We start from the raw sequence: 16,461 nt of genomic DNA, 5'->3' as shown, positions 1-16,461 counted from the left end.
GAGGCGCTGTTCTGTGAAAACAATGTGTCAAAGAAGCAGGATTGTTTTTATTTTCCTTTTTCTGTGAATGGAGACCTTTCTAGGAAGCACTAGGTGGCTGATTGCCTGCCTCAGTTGTCCAGAATCTCCCAGAACAAGTCATAAGGCTATATGGCTGATTTTCCAAACCAGGGCACTTTTTCAGTGAAAGGGAACTCTGGGCCAACAGTCATCAGCCAGGACTTGGCCAGGCAAACCAGGACTTACGGTCACTCGACCCAAAACCAATCCCAGCTGCGGCTCTGCTTCCCACCCCTCCCCGATCCCCTGGGGGTTTTGTGGCCTAAAGTGACAGAGCCACAATGTGGTGGTGCCGGGATCCAAACCCAGGTGGGCCTTGTTCTCTGCTCTTTACCCCTTCGACAGAGAGTCCATTATGAACATTCCCCAGTGGACAACTCCACAGTGCTCTGCAAATTAAGTACAAACTAGTTAACTTTTGTCACATTAAAGGGAGCTGTGCAGAAACGTCCACCTACCTTGATGGTCTGTGTCACCCTAATATACGTGAGATATTGAATAGGTCTGCAGCTCAGGGGGCCCTGAGCAATCAAAGGGCAACTAGTGAGCCAAGACGAGTTGTTGGCCTGAAATAGGGCTGCAAATCTAGAGGCGGTGGGGCCATTCCCTTGGTGGGGACAGTGCAGCCATCCCAGGGACAGTGAGGGGCACAGGAGTATGAAGAGAACTCACATACTGAGGGACTCTTCTAGGCACTGAGATGGGTCAGTTGCTCATTGGCCTCAACCCACTGCAGAAGAGCTGCTGATTGCCATTTTATTATTTTTTTAATATTTATGTATTTGAGAGAAAGAGAGAGAGAATGAGCGGGAGGGGCCAAGGGAGAGAGAATCCCAAGCATATTCCCCACTGAGCACAGAACCTGATTCGAGGCTTAATCTCACATCTCAGGACCCCGAGATCATGACCTGAGCTGAATCCAAGAGTCGAACACTTAACTGACTGAGCCACCCAGGTGCTCCTCTAATTGTCATTTTATAGGTGAAGTGACTTGCTTCAGCACCCCAGGCTGACCCAGAGGTTAGACAAGGAGAGAGCTGGCCTAGCCAACCTTGGCTCAGCATAAGAGTAGGAACTCAACTAATGTTTTTGGGAATGGATGGATAGACACATGACTGGATGGCTAGGTAGGTGGGTGGGTGGATGGATGGACGGATGGTTGTACAGATTACTCAGATGGTTGCCCAAGCTAGATTTTGAATGGAACCCACCACTGCTGAATCTGTTAACTCTTCCTCTTTAGAAGGGAATCTCTCTTCTCATCTCTCTTGTGAATCTGGGCCCCAATTCAGGCTCCAGAGTCCTGTGAGAGGGAAACAAGCTTCTCAAAGGCTCCCTAAGAGCTCTTTCTGGGTTTCAGGAGTTTTGCAACAGACCCCATAACATCATCAGCCTCTCAATCCAGAAACCCAACTGCCTTATAGTTCCTCTTTCTGCCATGCTCCCTGTCCCCCATTCCACTACCCAGGTATCCCTGGGATGCGTCTTCTCCTCATCCCTCCTGTTCCACGTGATTCAGACCTCATCCTCTCTCCTCTGCACCATCAGCCTCTTAGCTGGTCTCTCTACTTCCAGACTTGCCCCCTTTAACAGACAACCCCCCACTAACAAGACCTTTCTAAAATGCAAACCAGGCCCTTCCTGATCTAACCAGAGGCTCCACATTCTCTCAGACGCATCCTGGATTTGTGGTCGTACACCGGAAACCCTCCCTGACTCAACACTATGTAGTCTTTCCAGGTTTCTCTCCTGTTACTTCTCCCATCACATGCCCCCAAGACCCACAGACAGAGGCACAGACATCCACACGCGTGGCAAGGCCACGGGCTGTTCGGTCACTCCATGGGGAGTCCTGTCGGGCCAGGAAGGAGGGGAAGCAGCTGGAGCCATGAAATCTCTTTGGGCACCCTGGGAATAAGGTGCGTAAGTGGCATCAGGGTCTCTGCCTGGGGGCAGAAGATGGGCCCTAGCTGGGTTTGGGTCTCTTTCAGGCGGAGTTTCTGTGTGGGGAAAGGGAAAGCCTGACCACAGACTTCCCCAGCAGAGCTGACGATTAGTAATTAACTGGGAGGAATCTCAGGGGTGAGGTTAATTAGGGAACAGAGGGAGGGCAGCCAGGGTTTTGGGACTTTGCCCTTGACCCAAGGGTATAAAAAGGAGGGTCCCAGCTCTTCCTCAGGCCCCTGGGGCTTCCGTAAGCAGCTGAGCAAGAGCCGAAACACAGAACCCCAAGGTAAGCCCAGGGCTCCCCGCTCCCAAACCCATTCCCAAGTCTTAGTAGGCAATAGCCTATCATCCCTCTCCTCTGCCCTAACTGTGCTTCCCCTTCCTGCACCCATAACATCTTGGTCCCAGTCCAGCCTCGCTTACCCCCAAAAAGTAAAGAGGACTCCTGCTTTTCCAGGGCTTGGAATTTAGCTCAGTGCCCTCCCCCACCCCACCAAACAGCCAAGAGCCCTTGGGACAATATAGCAGTGTGGGGGTATGGGTTGTTGATATAGACCGGGGTACTCCTACCCCAACAACCAAGAATTCCTGGGGCAGTTCAGGGGGCCCTAAAACAAGCCAAGGGCTTCCCAAATTGGAGATAGCATGGGGAAACCTCCTTACCTAAATCAGTCCTGGTCTGAAACTCATTAGTGGGAGAAAGGATATCAGTGTTTGTTTATTGCTGGGAGGGAGGGAGGAAGATGCAGAAAGAAGTTCATCTGTGAAGGGAACCCAGGAGCTCGGGATCCAGGCCAGTGAACCTTTCCCTGAGTGCACATCCAGGGGTCCCATGAGCCAGCAGGTGTCCATGGCTCCTCTCGGCTCTCAGGACGGTCAGAACTCCTCCCACCTGCTCAGCCTTGGCCCACATCTGCAAGCTCTGCTAACACACCTTCCCTGGCCCTTCCGCCTGCAGGGCACTCTCAGGCCCTTCCCCTCCCAAGGCTCCTGCACACGTGCCCTTCTCCCTCGCCATCCAGCAGCTCCTACCCATGTTCATCTCCACCTGATGGTCTCTCCCCCCCACCCCCTGCCATGGGGCCCTCTGGGGGCACCTGTATCTGTCATCAGAACATTTAGCCCCACTGCCAATTTCTATTTGAGGGATTATTTCATTGACATCTGTCTCCCCAAGAGGCTTGGAGCTCCCTGGGGGCCGGATTTGTCCTCATATTTAGTCATCGCTGTACCCCAGCGTCTAGCTCGGTGCCTGGGATAGAGTAGCTTCTCAATAAATACTCACTGAATGAATGAATACGTGAATCTGGGCTGAGTACCTGAGTGTGCATCTCTGGTATATATGGGGGTGGAGGGCGTGCTTCACCGGGTGGTGCAGGGATCGCACACTAGGGGTATTTGTGCATGTGAGTACGTGGGTATGGATGTGGATGGTGGGTGGGTGAGTATGTGTAAGTTTCTAGGACACAGTAGCTGTCATTCGCTGTGCTGCCGCCCAACAGTGTGTGCCCAGGATGATGTCCTATGGAGAGAGGCTGGGGGGCCCAGCTGTCTCCCCACTCCCAGTCCGAGGAGGACACATGATGCGTGGGACAGCCTTTGCCTATGTGCCCAGCCCTCAGGGTGAGTGCTGCTCCCGTCCCCAGACCCCGTATGCCCACAGTTGCTCATGTCGCCCCCCCGCCCCGTGAGGTCTCCACCCTTCTGCCAGCCCACTCCCCAACCCCGCCTATCCCAGGGCTTCTGGAAACTCCTGACCAGCCTCCCTCCCCAGTCCTGCACAGGATCCCAGGGGCCTCCGCCTACGCCTTCCCCAGCCTGGGCCCTGTGGCCCTTACTGAGCACGGCTGCCCCTACGGGGAGGTTTTGGAGCGCCATGACCCCCTGCCTGCCAAGCTGGCCCTGGAGGACGAGCAGAAGCCAGGTGGGCCTGGGCAGGGGGTGGATAGCAGGGGCGTCAGCAGTCAGTGCCCTAGCCCCTGCCCCTGTGCTCACGACTGGTCCATCTCCAGAGCCTGGGCTGGCCCAGAAGCTGCGCCGGGCTGGCATGACTCTCCTCAAGGTGCCACTGATGCTCGCCTTTCTCTACCTCTTCGTCTGCTCCCTGGATGTGCTCAGCTCCGCCTTCCAGCTGGCTGGAGGTAGGGCCTGGGAGGGGACAGGGACAGGGCTCCTGAAGGGCATCAGGCAATGCTGGCTCATGCTCCTCAGGGAAGGTGGCTGGTGACATCTTCAAGGACAATGCCATCCTGTCCAACCCAGTGGCGGGGCTGGTGGTGGGGATCCTGGTGACTGTGCTGGTGCAGAGCTCCAGCACCTCCACGTCCATCATTGTCAGCATGGTCTCCTCCGGCTGTAAGTTGGCCCACCAGGGCAGGGAAAGGGGGGGCTGCGTGCGCTGGTTGGGGGCTGAGGTGGTGTGTCAGGGCTGGGGGCCAGGGACAGAAGTGGGGCCAGGGAGCTAAGGGCAAAGGGCAGGACTCCAGCATCTCCCACTCTGTCTTCCAAGGTGCGGCCAGGAGTAGTCTCAGCCAGGAGGGGTGCCTCAAGATCTGGACAGGGTGGCAAATAGGGAGTCCCCCCCCCAAGAAGGCTTGGCTCTGGATCACCACATAGTCACTACTTATTCCATTGGTCAGGGAAATAGAACCTGCTGGAGATGTGCATATGATTTATTGCAAGGAATTGGTTTACGTGATCATGGGGCTGGCTCAGCAAATCCAAAATCTGTAGGGCCGGTTGTTAGGAAGGGCAGGCTGGAACTCTTGGGGGGAAGCCTATGCGGGATAGCCTCAGTTTTGCTTTTAAGGCCTTTATCTCCCTGGATGAGGCCCACTCAGATTATCAAGGCTAATCCCCTTTACTTAAAGTCAGCTGGTTGTGGAGGTGATCACACCTGCGGAACGCCCTCGCAGCAGCATCTAGACCCGCGTTGGATCGGAGCACTGCGTACTAGAGCCGCTAAGCCAGCTCAGGAAACTAACCACCACACGCGTGCGCACGAGCACGGATCCGCATTTGCATGCCGGACATGTGCTGTCATCTACACGTGTGCACACGCAGTGCATCTGTCCACCATGCACACACACACATCACACGTGACACCAAGGCTGGGCAGCGTCGTGGCAGGACCGCCCAGTGGGGGCTGGGTCGTGGGCAGCGGGGCTGGAGGGAGGTGTTTCTGGGGGACGGAGCCGGGTGGCCCTCACACAGTTAGTTACGAGGTCCTTCTTCTACTAGTGCTGGAGGTGAGCTCTGCCATCCCCATCATCATGGGCTCCAACATCGGCACCTCTGTCACCAACACCATCGTGGCCTTGATGCAGGCGGGGGACAGGACTGACTTCCGGCGGTGAGGGGGTAGAGTGGGGAGGGGCCTGTGTGTGTCGGGGGAGGGTGTTCCCAGGTGCCAGGAGCCCCCAGTGTAAGTGCATCCTGGCCCTGGCCTGCTCTGCAATGTGTCCTCCCTGCCCAGGGCCTTCGCAGGGGCCACAGTGCATGACTGCTTTAACTGGCTGTCGGTCCTGGTCCTGCTGCCCCTGGAGGCCGCCACCGGGTACCTGCACCATGTCACTGGACTGGTGGTCGCCTCCTTCAACATCCGTGGTGGCCGCGACGCCCCTGACCTGCTCAAGATCATCACGGAGCCCTTCACCAAGCTCATCATTCAGGTGGAGGCAAGGCTGGCATGGGGTGGGGGCTGGGGGGCAGTAAGGGCCCCTCTCTCACCCCCCCTCACATCTTGTGCACAGCTAGACAAATCTGTGATTACTAGCATTGCCACCGGTGACGAGTCCCTGAGAAACCACAGTCTCATCCGAATCTGGTGCCACCCGGACCCCACGGGGGTGAGTCTCAGGTCTGGCCACAGGTAATACTGTGCCAATCCCTTCCAGGCTCCCGGCGGCTTTAGGCAGCTGTCACCAATGGACTCGAATCGGCATGTCATCAGTCTAGCCCAGTGGTTCTCCAGTGTGGACCAGCAGCACCTGTCCCACCTGGGAACCCTACTAAGTTCTAGGGAAAACATATCAGAAAAAACTTGAGGGGTGGGGCGCAGTAGCCTATGTTTCAACAAGTCCTCTAGGTCTGCTCCATGCTCAGGTTTGAGAACGAGTGATCTGCCTCTAGCTCTGGCTTCACAGGTAGAGAACAGGCTCCGAGAGGCTGAGACACTTGCGAGAGCTTGTCCTGCCACTTCAGGGCCCTGAGGACAGGTCTAGCAGTCTAGAGCTTTCTTCTTCCCGCTAGGGCGCCAGGGGGAGTCATGATTCAGCTGTGCCATGTTTTGGGGCCCAGGTAATGTGGGAGGGGGCTGTGAGGGGGTTATGAAGGTGCTGGGAAAGCTGGACCAAAACAAGTGGGCCACGTGGAGACCTCACTGGAGACATGAGAGCCACTTGTACTCTCGTCGGGGCTCCTGCCCCGGAGACTGCCGCGGGCCTGTGTCCATGCAGCCTTCTGCACTGTTTCTACTGCCTGGAGTGAAGATGTGTTTGGATCAGGGGGCCATTTGTGGACCTGCCACGACACCAGACTCACAAGAAAGCAGGCGATCAGTAGTACACTTTCTCACTCAGCCACGAAAATGGAAGTGCTTCATCAAAACCGTAATCCACGGTATTTGCTTCTCCTTAATTATCACGTCCAAGAAGCAACTCCATCCAGAACGGAGAGAAGGAAACCTGAAGCCCAAGGCTCGGCTCAGCCTGGCCCCCTCATCCTCCCTGCTTGCTGCTTGATGTCACCGGCCCTTGATCCCAGCGTGAACAGAGCATCCTTTCAACCCGCCCTGAGCCGTGCGCAGCTCTGGTTCAGCACTTCTGAGTGTTCCAGGCAGTCCGACATCAAAAAGCCCATGCGGGCAGCTCTTATGCTGGCTTTGTGACCCCTCCAACACAGTGTCGCCTTCTCACCAGCCCCCTGGGCACTCTCTGAGCTCTCGGAATTGCCCAAATCCTCCTCACCTCACAGCAGAATCTAGAGGACCCAGAAATCACACCGTTTGATCTTCACAGAAGACAAGCCACGGGAGGGAGCTCCTGGGCTGCGGAGTCCCTCCCTCGCTCTGAAAGCGCCGCTGCCCCCTGCCGCCCCGTCCAGCAGGCCTCCCCTGGCAGCACTGCACCAGACGTGGCCTGCCCCTGACGGAATCCTCACAAAGTGCTGGCGAGGGGGAGACGAGTCTCCCATGTTCCACAAGAGGAACCTGGGGCCCACTCCTGTGAAGTCAGCCACCCGAGGTCACTCGGGGCAGGGGTGGGGGGCTGTCCTTGCTGCTCCAGACGCTGCTTCCCTGAGCTCTGGTCTCCCAGCCCAACTCTCCTGGAAGAACTGGTCCTGCAGAGCAGTAGCCAGATGGGATTTCCCTGGCTCGGAGAGGAGCCGAGGGGTGGCATCCAAGCTCCCTGTTCTCACCCTCTCTCGAGGTCGGGTCATGTGGAACGTGGCTCCGCAGCCACGTGCCTGCTCTCGCCATGTGTGCTGGTGGCCCCTCCCTCACCAGCCTCTAAGGCTTCCTGTGGCCACCGAGACTCCCTTCCAACCTGTTCTTGTGGCCTCCAGCTTTCACCCAACTGGACCCAACCTCACCCAAACCACTCTGCAAGGAACCCAGTCACCAAAGACGGTATTGGGAATCTGAGGGTTTCCAGATGGCGGAAGAAAACCCAGAGGCAATTTTAATGCGCCAACACCTCTTGACACTGCAGGGGCCTACCACAGGCATGGGACTCACCTTCTTAGGTACTCACACTGTAGACTGCCAGCTGTACTTGCCTGGCTTAAACAAGCACCCTTTGAGGACTTGCAGCCAGGGAAACAGGATTTATCACTGGCCCACTTTGCAGGCTCAGAGAGGCTTGCCCAAGTCCATACCATCGAGGTAAGATGGAAATCCTGGTGGAATCTGGACCCCATGCTTCTGAGCCCCCATCTCACTGCTTCTTCCAGAAGCCAGTCTGGTGTCCCACCATATGTGTCCATTTCCCACTCTGCCCATCCGGCCTGAATACCACCAGGTGACCACAGCCACCCAGAGACTGCTCTAGGGGTGGTAGGTGTGGCTCTAAGAAGGAGTTCTCCTCTTTGCCACCAGATGGCGCTGCTGGCACGGCGATTTCTGCTTCCAGAAAAACAAAGACCCTACAGCTCCCCTTCCCCTGCACGCTGAACTAGGGCACAGGCCCACATCCTGTGTGTTTCCCCCGAGGGAAAGGATTCTTGGAGCCTGGCAGTCTTCTGTGAGCTTAATCATGTCCTATAGTTCCTACTGGCACTTAAATCCTAACTCTCTTCCAAGAGTCCTCAAAACCAGCCCCTGGGAAGAAGAGGTGGGCAGCATTATAGACCTCATGTCGCCTGGAAGGAAATTGGGGCCCAGAGAAGTTAAGTTTTTGGTCCAGTATCACACAGCTGGGAGTGGCTCAGCTGGGGTTTCAGCTTAGGGCTCCTGGGGCTCATTTATTCTGTTCTTCCCACAGAATTCACCACCCCCACTACACCCCCAGGCCCAGGAAGGATGGGCACAACTAGGGCTATGTCCCAGACGCTGGGCTGCCCAGTTATTTATCAAGGCTAGAGCTCCCACCTTTTTTTTTTTTTTAAAGATTTTATTTATTTATGTGACAGAGAGAGAGACAGCCAGCGAGAGAGGGAACACAGCAGGGGAATGGGAGAGGAAGAAGCAGGCTCCCAGCGGAGGAGCCTGATGTGGGGCTCGATCCCAGAACGCCGGGATCACGCCCTGAGCCAAAGACAGACGCTCAACGACTGCGCTACCCAGGCGCCCCTAGAGCTCCCACCTTCTTGACAAGGAAGCCCTGGGCCTGCTCCCACCCCTCACTCAGTACCCACCCCCAGCCCAACAGTGCAGCCCACCCCTTCTCTGGCATTCCCACCCCTACTCCTCTCTTGCACTTTATAGTCTCTTCAGCACCGCACCGTCCCCCCTTCCCTTGAGCTCAGCAGGAGCCACACAACCCCAGGCAGGAAGGTCAAGGGTCAAAACCCTAGGGGCCTTAGCCTTGCCCTGCCCTAACACAGCCAGCCCTGAGTGGGACACACACAGCCCTACCCCTGTGAAGTTCCTCTCCTAAAAGACCCTGGGCCCAACAAGGTTAGTGGGGCACAGGCTGGTCAGGCACCCATTCGTCTCAGGGATCATCTGCCTCCCAGGGCTCCAGGCTGGCCCACCACGGTCTTCCCCAGCAGGGCCAGGATCCTCAGACACACCTGCAGGAGCCATTGATCCTGACCTAGAAACTCAATCTCACTCACACAAACGCATAAGCACACGCCCTTCCCACTGTGTGGTCCTAGATGGGCCCAGGGACCAGGGAGCTTTAGGAGGCATGATGTCTTACTGACCTGCAGAGAGCGCTTCACACGTTTTCTCCTGTAACCTTTATAACAGCTTTTTTTTTTTAAAAGATTGATTGATTGATTGATTGATTTGACAGAGAGAGAGAGAGAGAAAGCCTAAGCAGGGGGAAGGGCAGAAGGAGAGGGAGAATCAGGCTCCCTGATGAGCAAAGAGCCCGCGGCAGGACTCGATCCCAGAACCCTGGGACCATGACTTGAGCCAAAGGCAGCCACTTAACCAACTGAGCCATCTAGGTGCCTCTTTATCACAGCTCTTAAGTCATCCTGCTTTAAACAGGCTCAGAGAGGTGGCATAAATTGCCCCAGGTAGTTGGCACAAGAAATAGGACTTGCTCAGATCTCCTGGACAGCAAACACACTGCTCTCCCCCTTACACCTGGCTCTCTCCCACCCACGCGGCAGTCACCACCGATTTCCCAGCCTGCTTTTCTGGCAGAGCCCATCAGAGAGCATTCTTTCCTCTTGCAGCTATGGCCTGGGTTTGAGGGTGGTCCAGGGCCCTGGTCTACCCAGCTGGAGCACAGATCAGCACACTGTCCCACTCATAGCAGCTCAGGCCCCTAAGAGAAACAAGATTTGAAGCTAGGCACCAGAAATAGTTCTTACCTCTACCATACATTTTTAAAAAGATTTTATTCATTTATTTGTCAGAGAGAGAGAGTACAAGCAGGGGGAGCAGCAGGCAGAGGGAGAAGCAGGCTCCCTGATGAGCAAGGAGCCTGATGCAGGACTTGATCTCAGGACCCTGGATCGTGATCTGAGTTGAAGTAGACGCTTAACCGGCTGAACCGCCCCGGTGTCCTCCTATCTTACATTTTATACATGACACGGTTCGGAATAAACCCTAAAGGAGCCATGACATTGAAGTGCCGCTACCCCACCTGAGATACTACCCTCAGCACAGGGGCGGTCCGGGGCTGTGGGGTGTAGAACTTCCTGGCACCAGGGCCCATATCAGCTCCCAGAGGCCGCAGAGGGTGAATAAGGAAAAGCTGTAGCTTTGGCGTTTTGCCTGGAGCCCTGGGAGTCACTGTCCCTCCGTGGGGCTCCGTTCTTCCTTTGGGAGATGGTTTTTCCTCATCCAAGCCCAGCCTGCTTTCTCCTTTCAAGGCTGGGATCCTGAGAGAAAGATAAGGTTCCCCAGTTGCATTTAAGAAAAAATAATTCCTCGGTCCAATGAGGCTGCAAAGTAGTGGTCCAGACCAAACTGGCCCTCACATAATTGTGAAGTATGGGGTTTCTCTTATAGAACCGGGCCATTTGGCCGTGCGGGGCTACGTCCCCGGGTGGTGACACTGGCTTGGAGCTGAGTGGCTGCTGCCCCTATAGGCCCAACACACACCCCTCCACCACCCCCACACTTAGCCTGAGCCCCTTATTTAAGCTACCTGCCTGGCCCTGGGCCCTCTGAACTGGGGGGCCTCTCCCCACTGAGGAGTAGGTGGGGGGTGGAGGAAGGGTGGGGGCTGGACTTCTGCCCACCTGTGGTCCTCCCCCTCTACCCCAACCTCCCCCATAAGGATTTGAGCAACAGGACAATGGAGCTTGGGCTAATGGTGCCTCGGGAGAGAGGATGGGGCACAGGGGCTGGGAAGCTGGGGGGGGGGGCACCAGGAGAGGGATGGATGGTAAAGGATGAGGAAGGGAGAGTTTTCAGAAGGAGGGCCATGGTCAGAAGCACCCAATGCCAAGGAGAGGTGGAAGAAAATGAGGACAAGAAGCCACAGGATCGGGAAGCCCCTGCCTGCGCCAGTGAGAGCCAGACCGGCAGAGTGATAGGACAGAATATTCAGAGGGCTGACCATGGCCAGAGTCTTGTGTGGCAGGCATTTCCATCCCCATCTCTCCAGCAGAGCAGACAGGCCCAGAGAGGCAAACCAACTGTCCAAGGGCATGTAGTCAGGAGGCCTACCTCCACACCCCCCACCTCTCCCTAACCGCCCCCATCCCCAACCCCAGGCTACATTTTCCTAAATTCTAAGTCACTCTCCTCTTAATCTAGGCTCCCTCCACCAGGCCCAAGGCAGAGGCCAACACCAGCTGGACCGCTGGAAATGCCACCATGGAGAAATGTGAGTGCCTGCATCACGGGAGATGTTTGGCATGGCCAGGGCAGAACTGGCTGCTGCCAGTCCCAGGAAAGCCAGCTGTCAACCAGTTCAGCTGCTGGGCTTGGGCTAGGCCCTACTGTTGAGGCTGAAGCAGCCTGAGGTGGGGCCTTAGGCTCCAATCCCAAGAGGGCAGCAAAGGTGGGGGGCTGGGAACAAGCTGTGGGGTTCAGCTCTCAGCAGCTTGACACTCCCCCTGCCAGGCAACCACATCTTCGTGGACACGGGGCTGCCTGACTTGGCTGTGGGGCTCATTCTGCTGGCCGGCTCCCTGGTGCTCCTATGTACCTGCCTCATTCTCCTTGTCAAGATGCTCAACTCTCTGCTTAAGGGCCAGGTGGCTAAGGTCATTCAGAAGGTCATCAACACTGGTGAGCCCCCAAGAACTGGGTGTGCGGGCCCCAGGATGGGCCCTTCCAAATCTTACTAAGTCCCACCACTGTTTTGCTGTGTGATCTGGGTAAAGCCCTGCCATCTTAGAGCCCCAGTTTCTCCCTGTGAACAAAGAAGAGGTTGGGTCGGGTGATTTCCGAGGCTCCTGTGGTGCTGGCAGCGGGGGGTCTGTGGCTGCCTCTGGCTGTGTTTCCATTCCCATAGGTGGCTCTAAACAGATTCTCAGAGGCCACTGATGCATTCAACAAATACTCACTACAGCCGCGTGCCCAAGCACGGTGTAGTGCCGAGGATACGGAGCTGAGCCACAGAGATGGAGCCTCCCCTCAGGGGACTCCCAGCCCAGAGGAGGAGACGGATGTGCAGTGAAAACTAAATGATCAAGGGACACATTCAGATAGAGGGCCTGCCAAGGGGAAAGCAAAAATGACAGAGAGTACAGAAGAAGCTGCTTTCAATGGGCAGTCAGCGGCCTCTGTGAGGAGGCCGAAGTGAGCAGTCAGATGTGGCTGGGGAGTGTTCTGTGGGAGCGACACAGGTGCGGAGGCACAGAGGCAGGACCAGCTGGGCAGAGAGGTGGCCAGCAGTGTGGCGGGAGCTCAGTGAGGGAGGCAGGGAGAGGTCGGCAAGGTAACAGGGATGGAGCAGATCACGGGGCCCCACAGGCTGTGCTCGGAGCCTGGACTGCACTAAGGGTAATGGGGGCACTTGAAGGGTTGGGGCAGGGGAGTGACACCACCTGATTTTCATCCGAAGCTTTGGGGACAGAGCCTGGCCCTGTAACAAATGCTGGAGTCAGGTGCATTTGTGGGTCTATGGGAGCTTAGGGACGCGAGAAACAAAGTCTGCCTGAGGGCCAAGGGTCAGGGAGGGCTTTTCAGCAGCCACTGTATCTGCACTGAGCCCTGAGGAGGAACATGTAGAAGGAAGGAGGGTGTTCTGGGCAGAGGGAACAGTCTAAGCAATTGTGTGACGGAACCAGGCTGAGAAGGGCCTTTAATCCAAGATCAAGGAGGGCGGGTAGAAGCCGCCGCAGCTCAGCAGGGGACTGGACTGACAAGGCCCCACTTGGAAGCTGGCCTCCAAAACCTCCTCCCCAAGGAAAGTCCTGGCTACTCTCCCAATGCCCTCCTACTGACCCTGCTGGGACGGGGGTGTCCTCGCAGACTTCCCCGCCCCCTTCACCTGGGCCACAGGCTACTTTGCCATGGTGGTGGGTGCCGGCATGACCTTCGTTGTCCAGAGCAGTTCTGTGTTCACCTCGGCCATCACCCCACTCATTGGTGAGTGCCCGTGGCGAGGCGGCGGGCGGTGGGGGGGAGGCTGGCAGGGGAAGAGCTGAAGGAGGGGCCTGGGGAGAACCTATCCCATCTGCCCCCAGGCCTGGGTGTGATCAGCATCGAGAGGGCCTACCCCCTCACGCTGGGCTCCAACATTGGCACTACCACCACGGCCATCCTGGCTGCGCTGGCCAGCCCCAGGGAGAAGCTGTCCAGCTCCTTCCAGGTGCGTCTGGGAGGGTGCCTGCCAGGGGCAAGACAGGGCTGGGCCTGAGGTGTGGCACCTGACCCAGGGTGGGACACCAGGTAACAAAGTTCTTGCCTGCCTACTACGGGCCACCCACTATGCCAGGCTCTGTGGAAACCACAGGGGGCCAAGTTGGCCCGGTGCCACCTCCAAGACCTTGGCATCTACCAGGCAGAAATTACTCAGATAATTATGCCAACAACAGTGGGATTTGTACTCTGAGGCAGGGGTACAGCACGACCGTGGCTGACCCATTCTTGGGGACCAAGGACAAGTAGGGGGGCAGATGGCAAAGGGGTTGCTGTTCTGGGAGCAAAGGAGTCAGGACAAGCCTGGGGCTGGGGACAGGGCTCGAACCAATCAGGAGGCCAGAGCTGCTGAGCCAGAAACTAGATGCATCTCTTTGCTGCTGGGTTTGGGCAGGATCTGCCAGGGAATTTGCAAGAGGGGCCAGTGGGGGAAAACGTGTCGCGTTTGGTCCAGAAGTGTCTCAGTATTTTACTAGGAGCACATCAGCCCTGCCGTCCCTGATGCCCGGGCCGGGCTCCTGTTATCGATGCCTGCCAGCATGGCAGGGAGCCGGGGCCCAGGCCCACCTCAGCCCCTCTGGCCTCTCCTCTACAGATCGCCCTCTGCCACTTCTTCTTCAACATCTCGGGCATCCTGCTGTGGTACCCGGTGCCCTGCACACGGCTGCCCATCCGCATGGCCAAGGCGCTGGGCAAGCGCACCGCCAAGTACCGCTGGTTTGCCGTGCTCTACCTCCTCTTCTGCTTCCTGCTGCTGCCCTCGCTGGTGTTCGGCGTCTCCATGGCAGGCTGGCAGGCCATGGTGGGTGTGGGCGCACCCTTCGGGGCCCTGCTGGCCTTCGTGGTGCTCGTCAGCGTCCTGCAGAACCGCAGCCCCAGACGCCTGCCCCGGTGGCTGCAGACGTGGGACTTCCTGCCTCGCTGGATGCACTCCCTGCAGCCCCTGGACCGCCTCATCACCCGCGCCACCCTGTGCTGCGCCAGGCCGGAGCCCCGCTCACCCCCGCCGCCCACCAGGGTCTTCCTGGAGGAGCTGCCCCCCGCCACCCCCTCCCCCCGCCTGGCACTGCCTGCTCGACACAGTGCCACCCGCCTCTAGCCTGCGGCCCAAAGTGCCACCAGGGGCAGGGAAGGGCTGGTGTTTGATCCCCACTGTGTTAGGGCAGCGGGGTGTGTCCGTGCACTCTGGGCATGGGCCTGTCCTTGTGCGGGTCCTCAGAGCTCTGGGCTCGTGTGACGGAGAGTCAGCGTGTGCGCGTGTGTGGGCATGTCCAGTGAGACCGTGTGTCATCCTGCATGTGTGGACTGACGCACCTGTGGGGGGCTGTGTGCGGGCTACAGGGTGCCTGGCTACGATTTTGAGTCCGCGGCCCATAAGGGGGTCTTGTTTGGAGGCCTGTGCTTGGTTCTCCTGTACACACAAGTCCAACTCGGCAGAGGGGGAGTAAGGGTGGGTCTGAGGACATGACTTGCAGCTATTTGCTTGTGCAGAGATGTGGGTGCTTGAGTCACTGGCTGAGTTCTCGCCCCTCCCTGTCACCTTCCTTGCTCCATTATACCACTCTCCTCATCCTCACCCAGCTGTTCTGCAGCACGGCTACAACCCCCTTTCCCAATACTGCGTGATGAAAAAGGAATTAAATTCTCATTATGCATTTACAAGTCTGTGTGCTCTCCATCTGGGTTGGGAGGTAGACCATGGCTTGGGGCTCAGCAGCACTATTTCCTGCAAGCTCACCCCAACAATCCACCTAACCCTGCCTTAATGAGTCCAACCCCTGATTCAGACTTCCTGGGAGTCCCTCCTAGGGCCTGGGACCACCCCCAAGGCAAGTATAAGGAGGGCCATCCCCACCCACCCCATCTAGCTGACTTCCTCTGGTCTCTCCCTGCCTCTGGACTTTCTCCCCCTTTCTGGGATAAGATTAGTGTTCCAGAAAACAAGTGACAGGTAGCAGCTTGTCGGGAGACACTGAAGGGGGCAGGGAAGGTGAAAATGGGCAAGAGAGGCCGTGCTCTGGGCCCCAGCGCATAGTGGGCAGGGACTAGCCACCCTCCCTCCCACCTTTGTCCTTTACCTTTGGGCAATAAACCAAGCCTCACTTAAAACCATCCAAGATTTTCAATTCCTCCTTTTCCATAAGGGGCCCTGGAGCTGAGGCCTGCAGAGTTAGGGTCAAGGGGCAGGAGACACCTAAGTCCTTCCTTCTAGCCCAGGGAGTCCTCTGGGGACTTTGGATCCCAAGAGGGAAGGAAGGGCCTAGGGCCCTAGAACTCACTGTGATGGTCTTGGATGTGTGTTCTCCTTCCACTCCCTTTGGGGTATGTGGGAGGATATGCAAGAACCCAGGAGCCCCAGAGCTGCTCTCCAAGCTACCAGCCCTACTCCATCATCCACTCACAACACTTGCAAAGGCTTCCTCCTCCCAAGTGGAAGGGGTGAGAAGTACACGGGCCTCCAGCCTGACTCCCTGACCCCACGGGGCCTAGCTGGGGTGCTGGAATTTGGGAAGGGCTCCCTTCATAGTGTGTCTTGTACAGAGGTGTGGAAAGCTTTTTTGGGAAAGGACTCTGGGAAGTCAGGCTAGAGGCCTCTGCAGGGCACTCATGGATAAGCCAGGTCTAGGGTACAGGAGGCTGGGAAGCCTCTGGACTCAGAATCCCAGCCCCATCAGGTACTCCCCCCTGCAAGAATCTTCCGCGGAAACTGGTTGGCTCATCTGCAGCTGCCCTGCGCTCAAACATAGGATGAGCCAGCCACGCCCACCAGTTTATTTTGTTCCAGCCGCACAGCAGCCTAGCTGTCCTGCTAGGTGCCCTGTGTGCGCAGCCCCTTGATTAGTTCATGCACTGTCTTGTTGAGGATGCCCCCGTGCACGCCCCGTCGGCCCATGAGCACGAGGAGCACGCGCGGGGTGTGGCCCACGCAGACCGCACGCCCATCCAGCCCCTTAGTGCGTGCGTCCAGAACTCCATCGCCCTCAGACAGCAAGTGGTCGCGGATGACGCAGCAG

General features: G+C 57.3%; 2 protein-coding genes across 2 annotated transcripts in view; one reads left to right on the top strand and one right to left on the bottom strand.

The window, feature by feature from the left end:
• The first annotated feature begins 3,470 nt into the window (after window positions 1-3,470).
• SLC34A1 (solute carrier family 34 member 1) lies at window positions 3,471-14,546 on the top strand. Its single transcript, XM_040630193.1, has 12 exons — window positions 3,471-3,630; window positions 3,782-3,931; window positions 4,020-4,148; window positions 4,219-4,362; window positions 5,248-5,359; window positions 5,483-5,678; window positions 5,760-5,855; window positions 11,393-11,462; window positions 11,702-11,869; window positions 13,058-13,174; window positions 13,273-13,397; window positions 14,043-14,546. Exons 1-12 carry the CDS (start codon window positions 3,522-3,524, stop codon window positions 14,544-14,546), a joined length of 1,920 nt encoding a protein of 639 aa, XP_040486127.1. The 5' UTR covers window positions 3,471-3,521.
• Window positions 14,547-16,180: 1,634 nt separating this feature from the next.
• Window positions 16,181-16,461, bottom strand: part of PFN3 (profilin 3) — a 1,017-nt gene continuing 736 nt past the window's right edge. Inside the window, 1 exon segment of the mRNA XM_008692314.2 lies at window positions 16,181-16,461. This exon segment is cut by the window's right edge and continues 4 nt beyond it. Within this exon segment, the coding sequence (XP_008690536.2) occupies window positions 16,257-16,461 (205 nt within the window). The 3' untranslated portion in view covers window positions 16,181-16,256.

The sequence above is a fragment of the Ursus maritimus genome, unplaced genomic scaffold, assembly GCF_017311325.1.
Source record: "Ursus maritimus isolate PB19 unplaced genomic scaffold, ASM1731132v1 scaffold_15, whole genome shotgun sequence".
Lineage (NCBI taxonomy): Eukaryota > Metazoa > Chordata > Mammalia > Carnivora > Ursidae > Ursus > Ursus maritimus.
The sequence above is the reverse complement of the archived record's forward strand: the minus strand, read 5'-3'. Positions and strand labels throughout refer to the sequence as shown.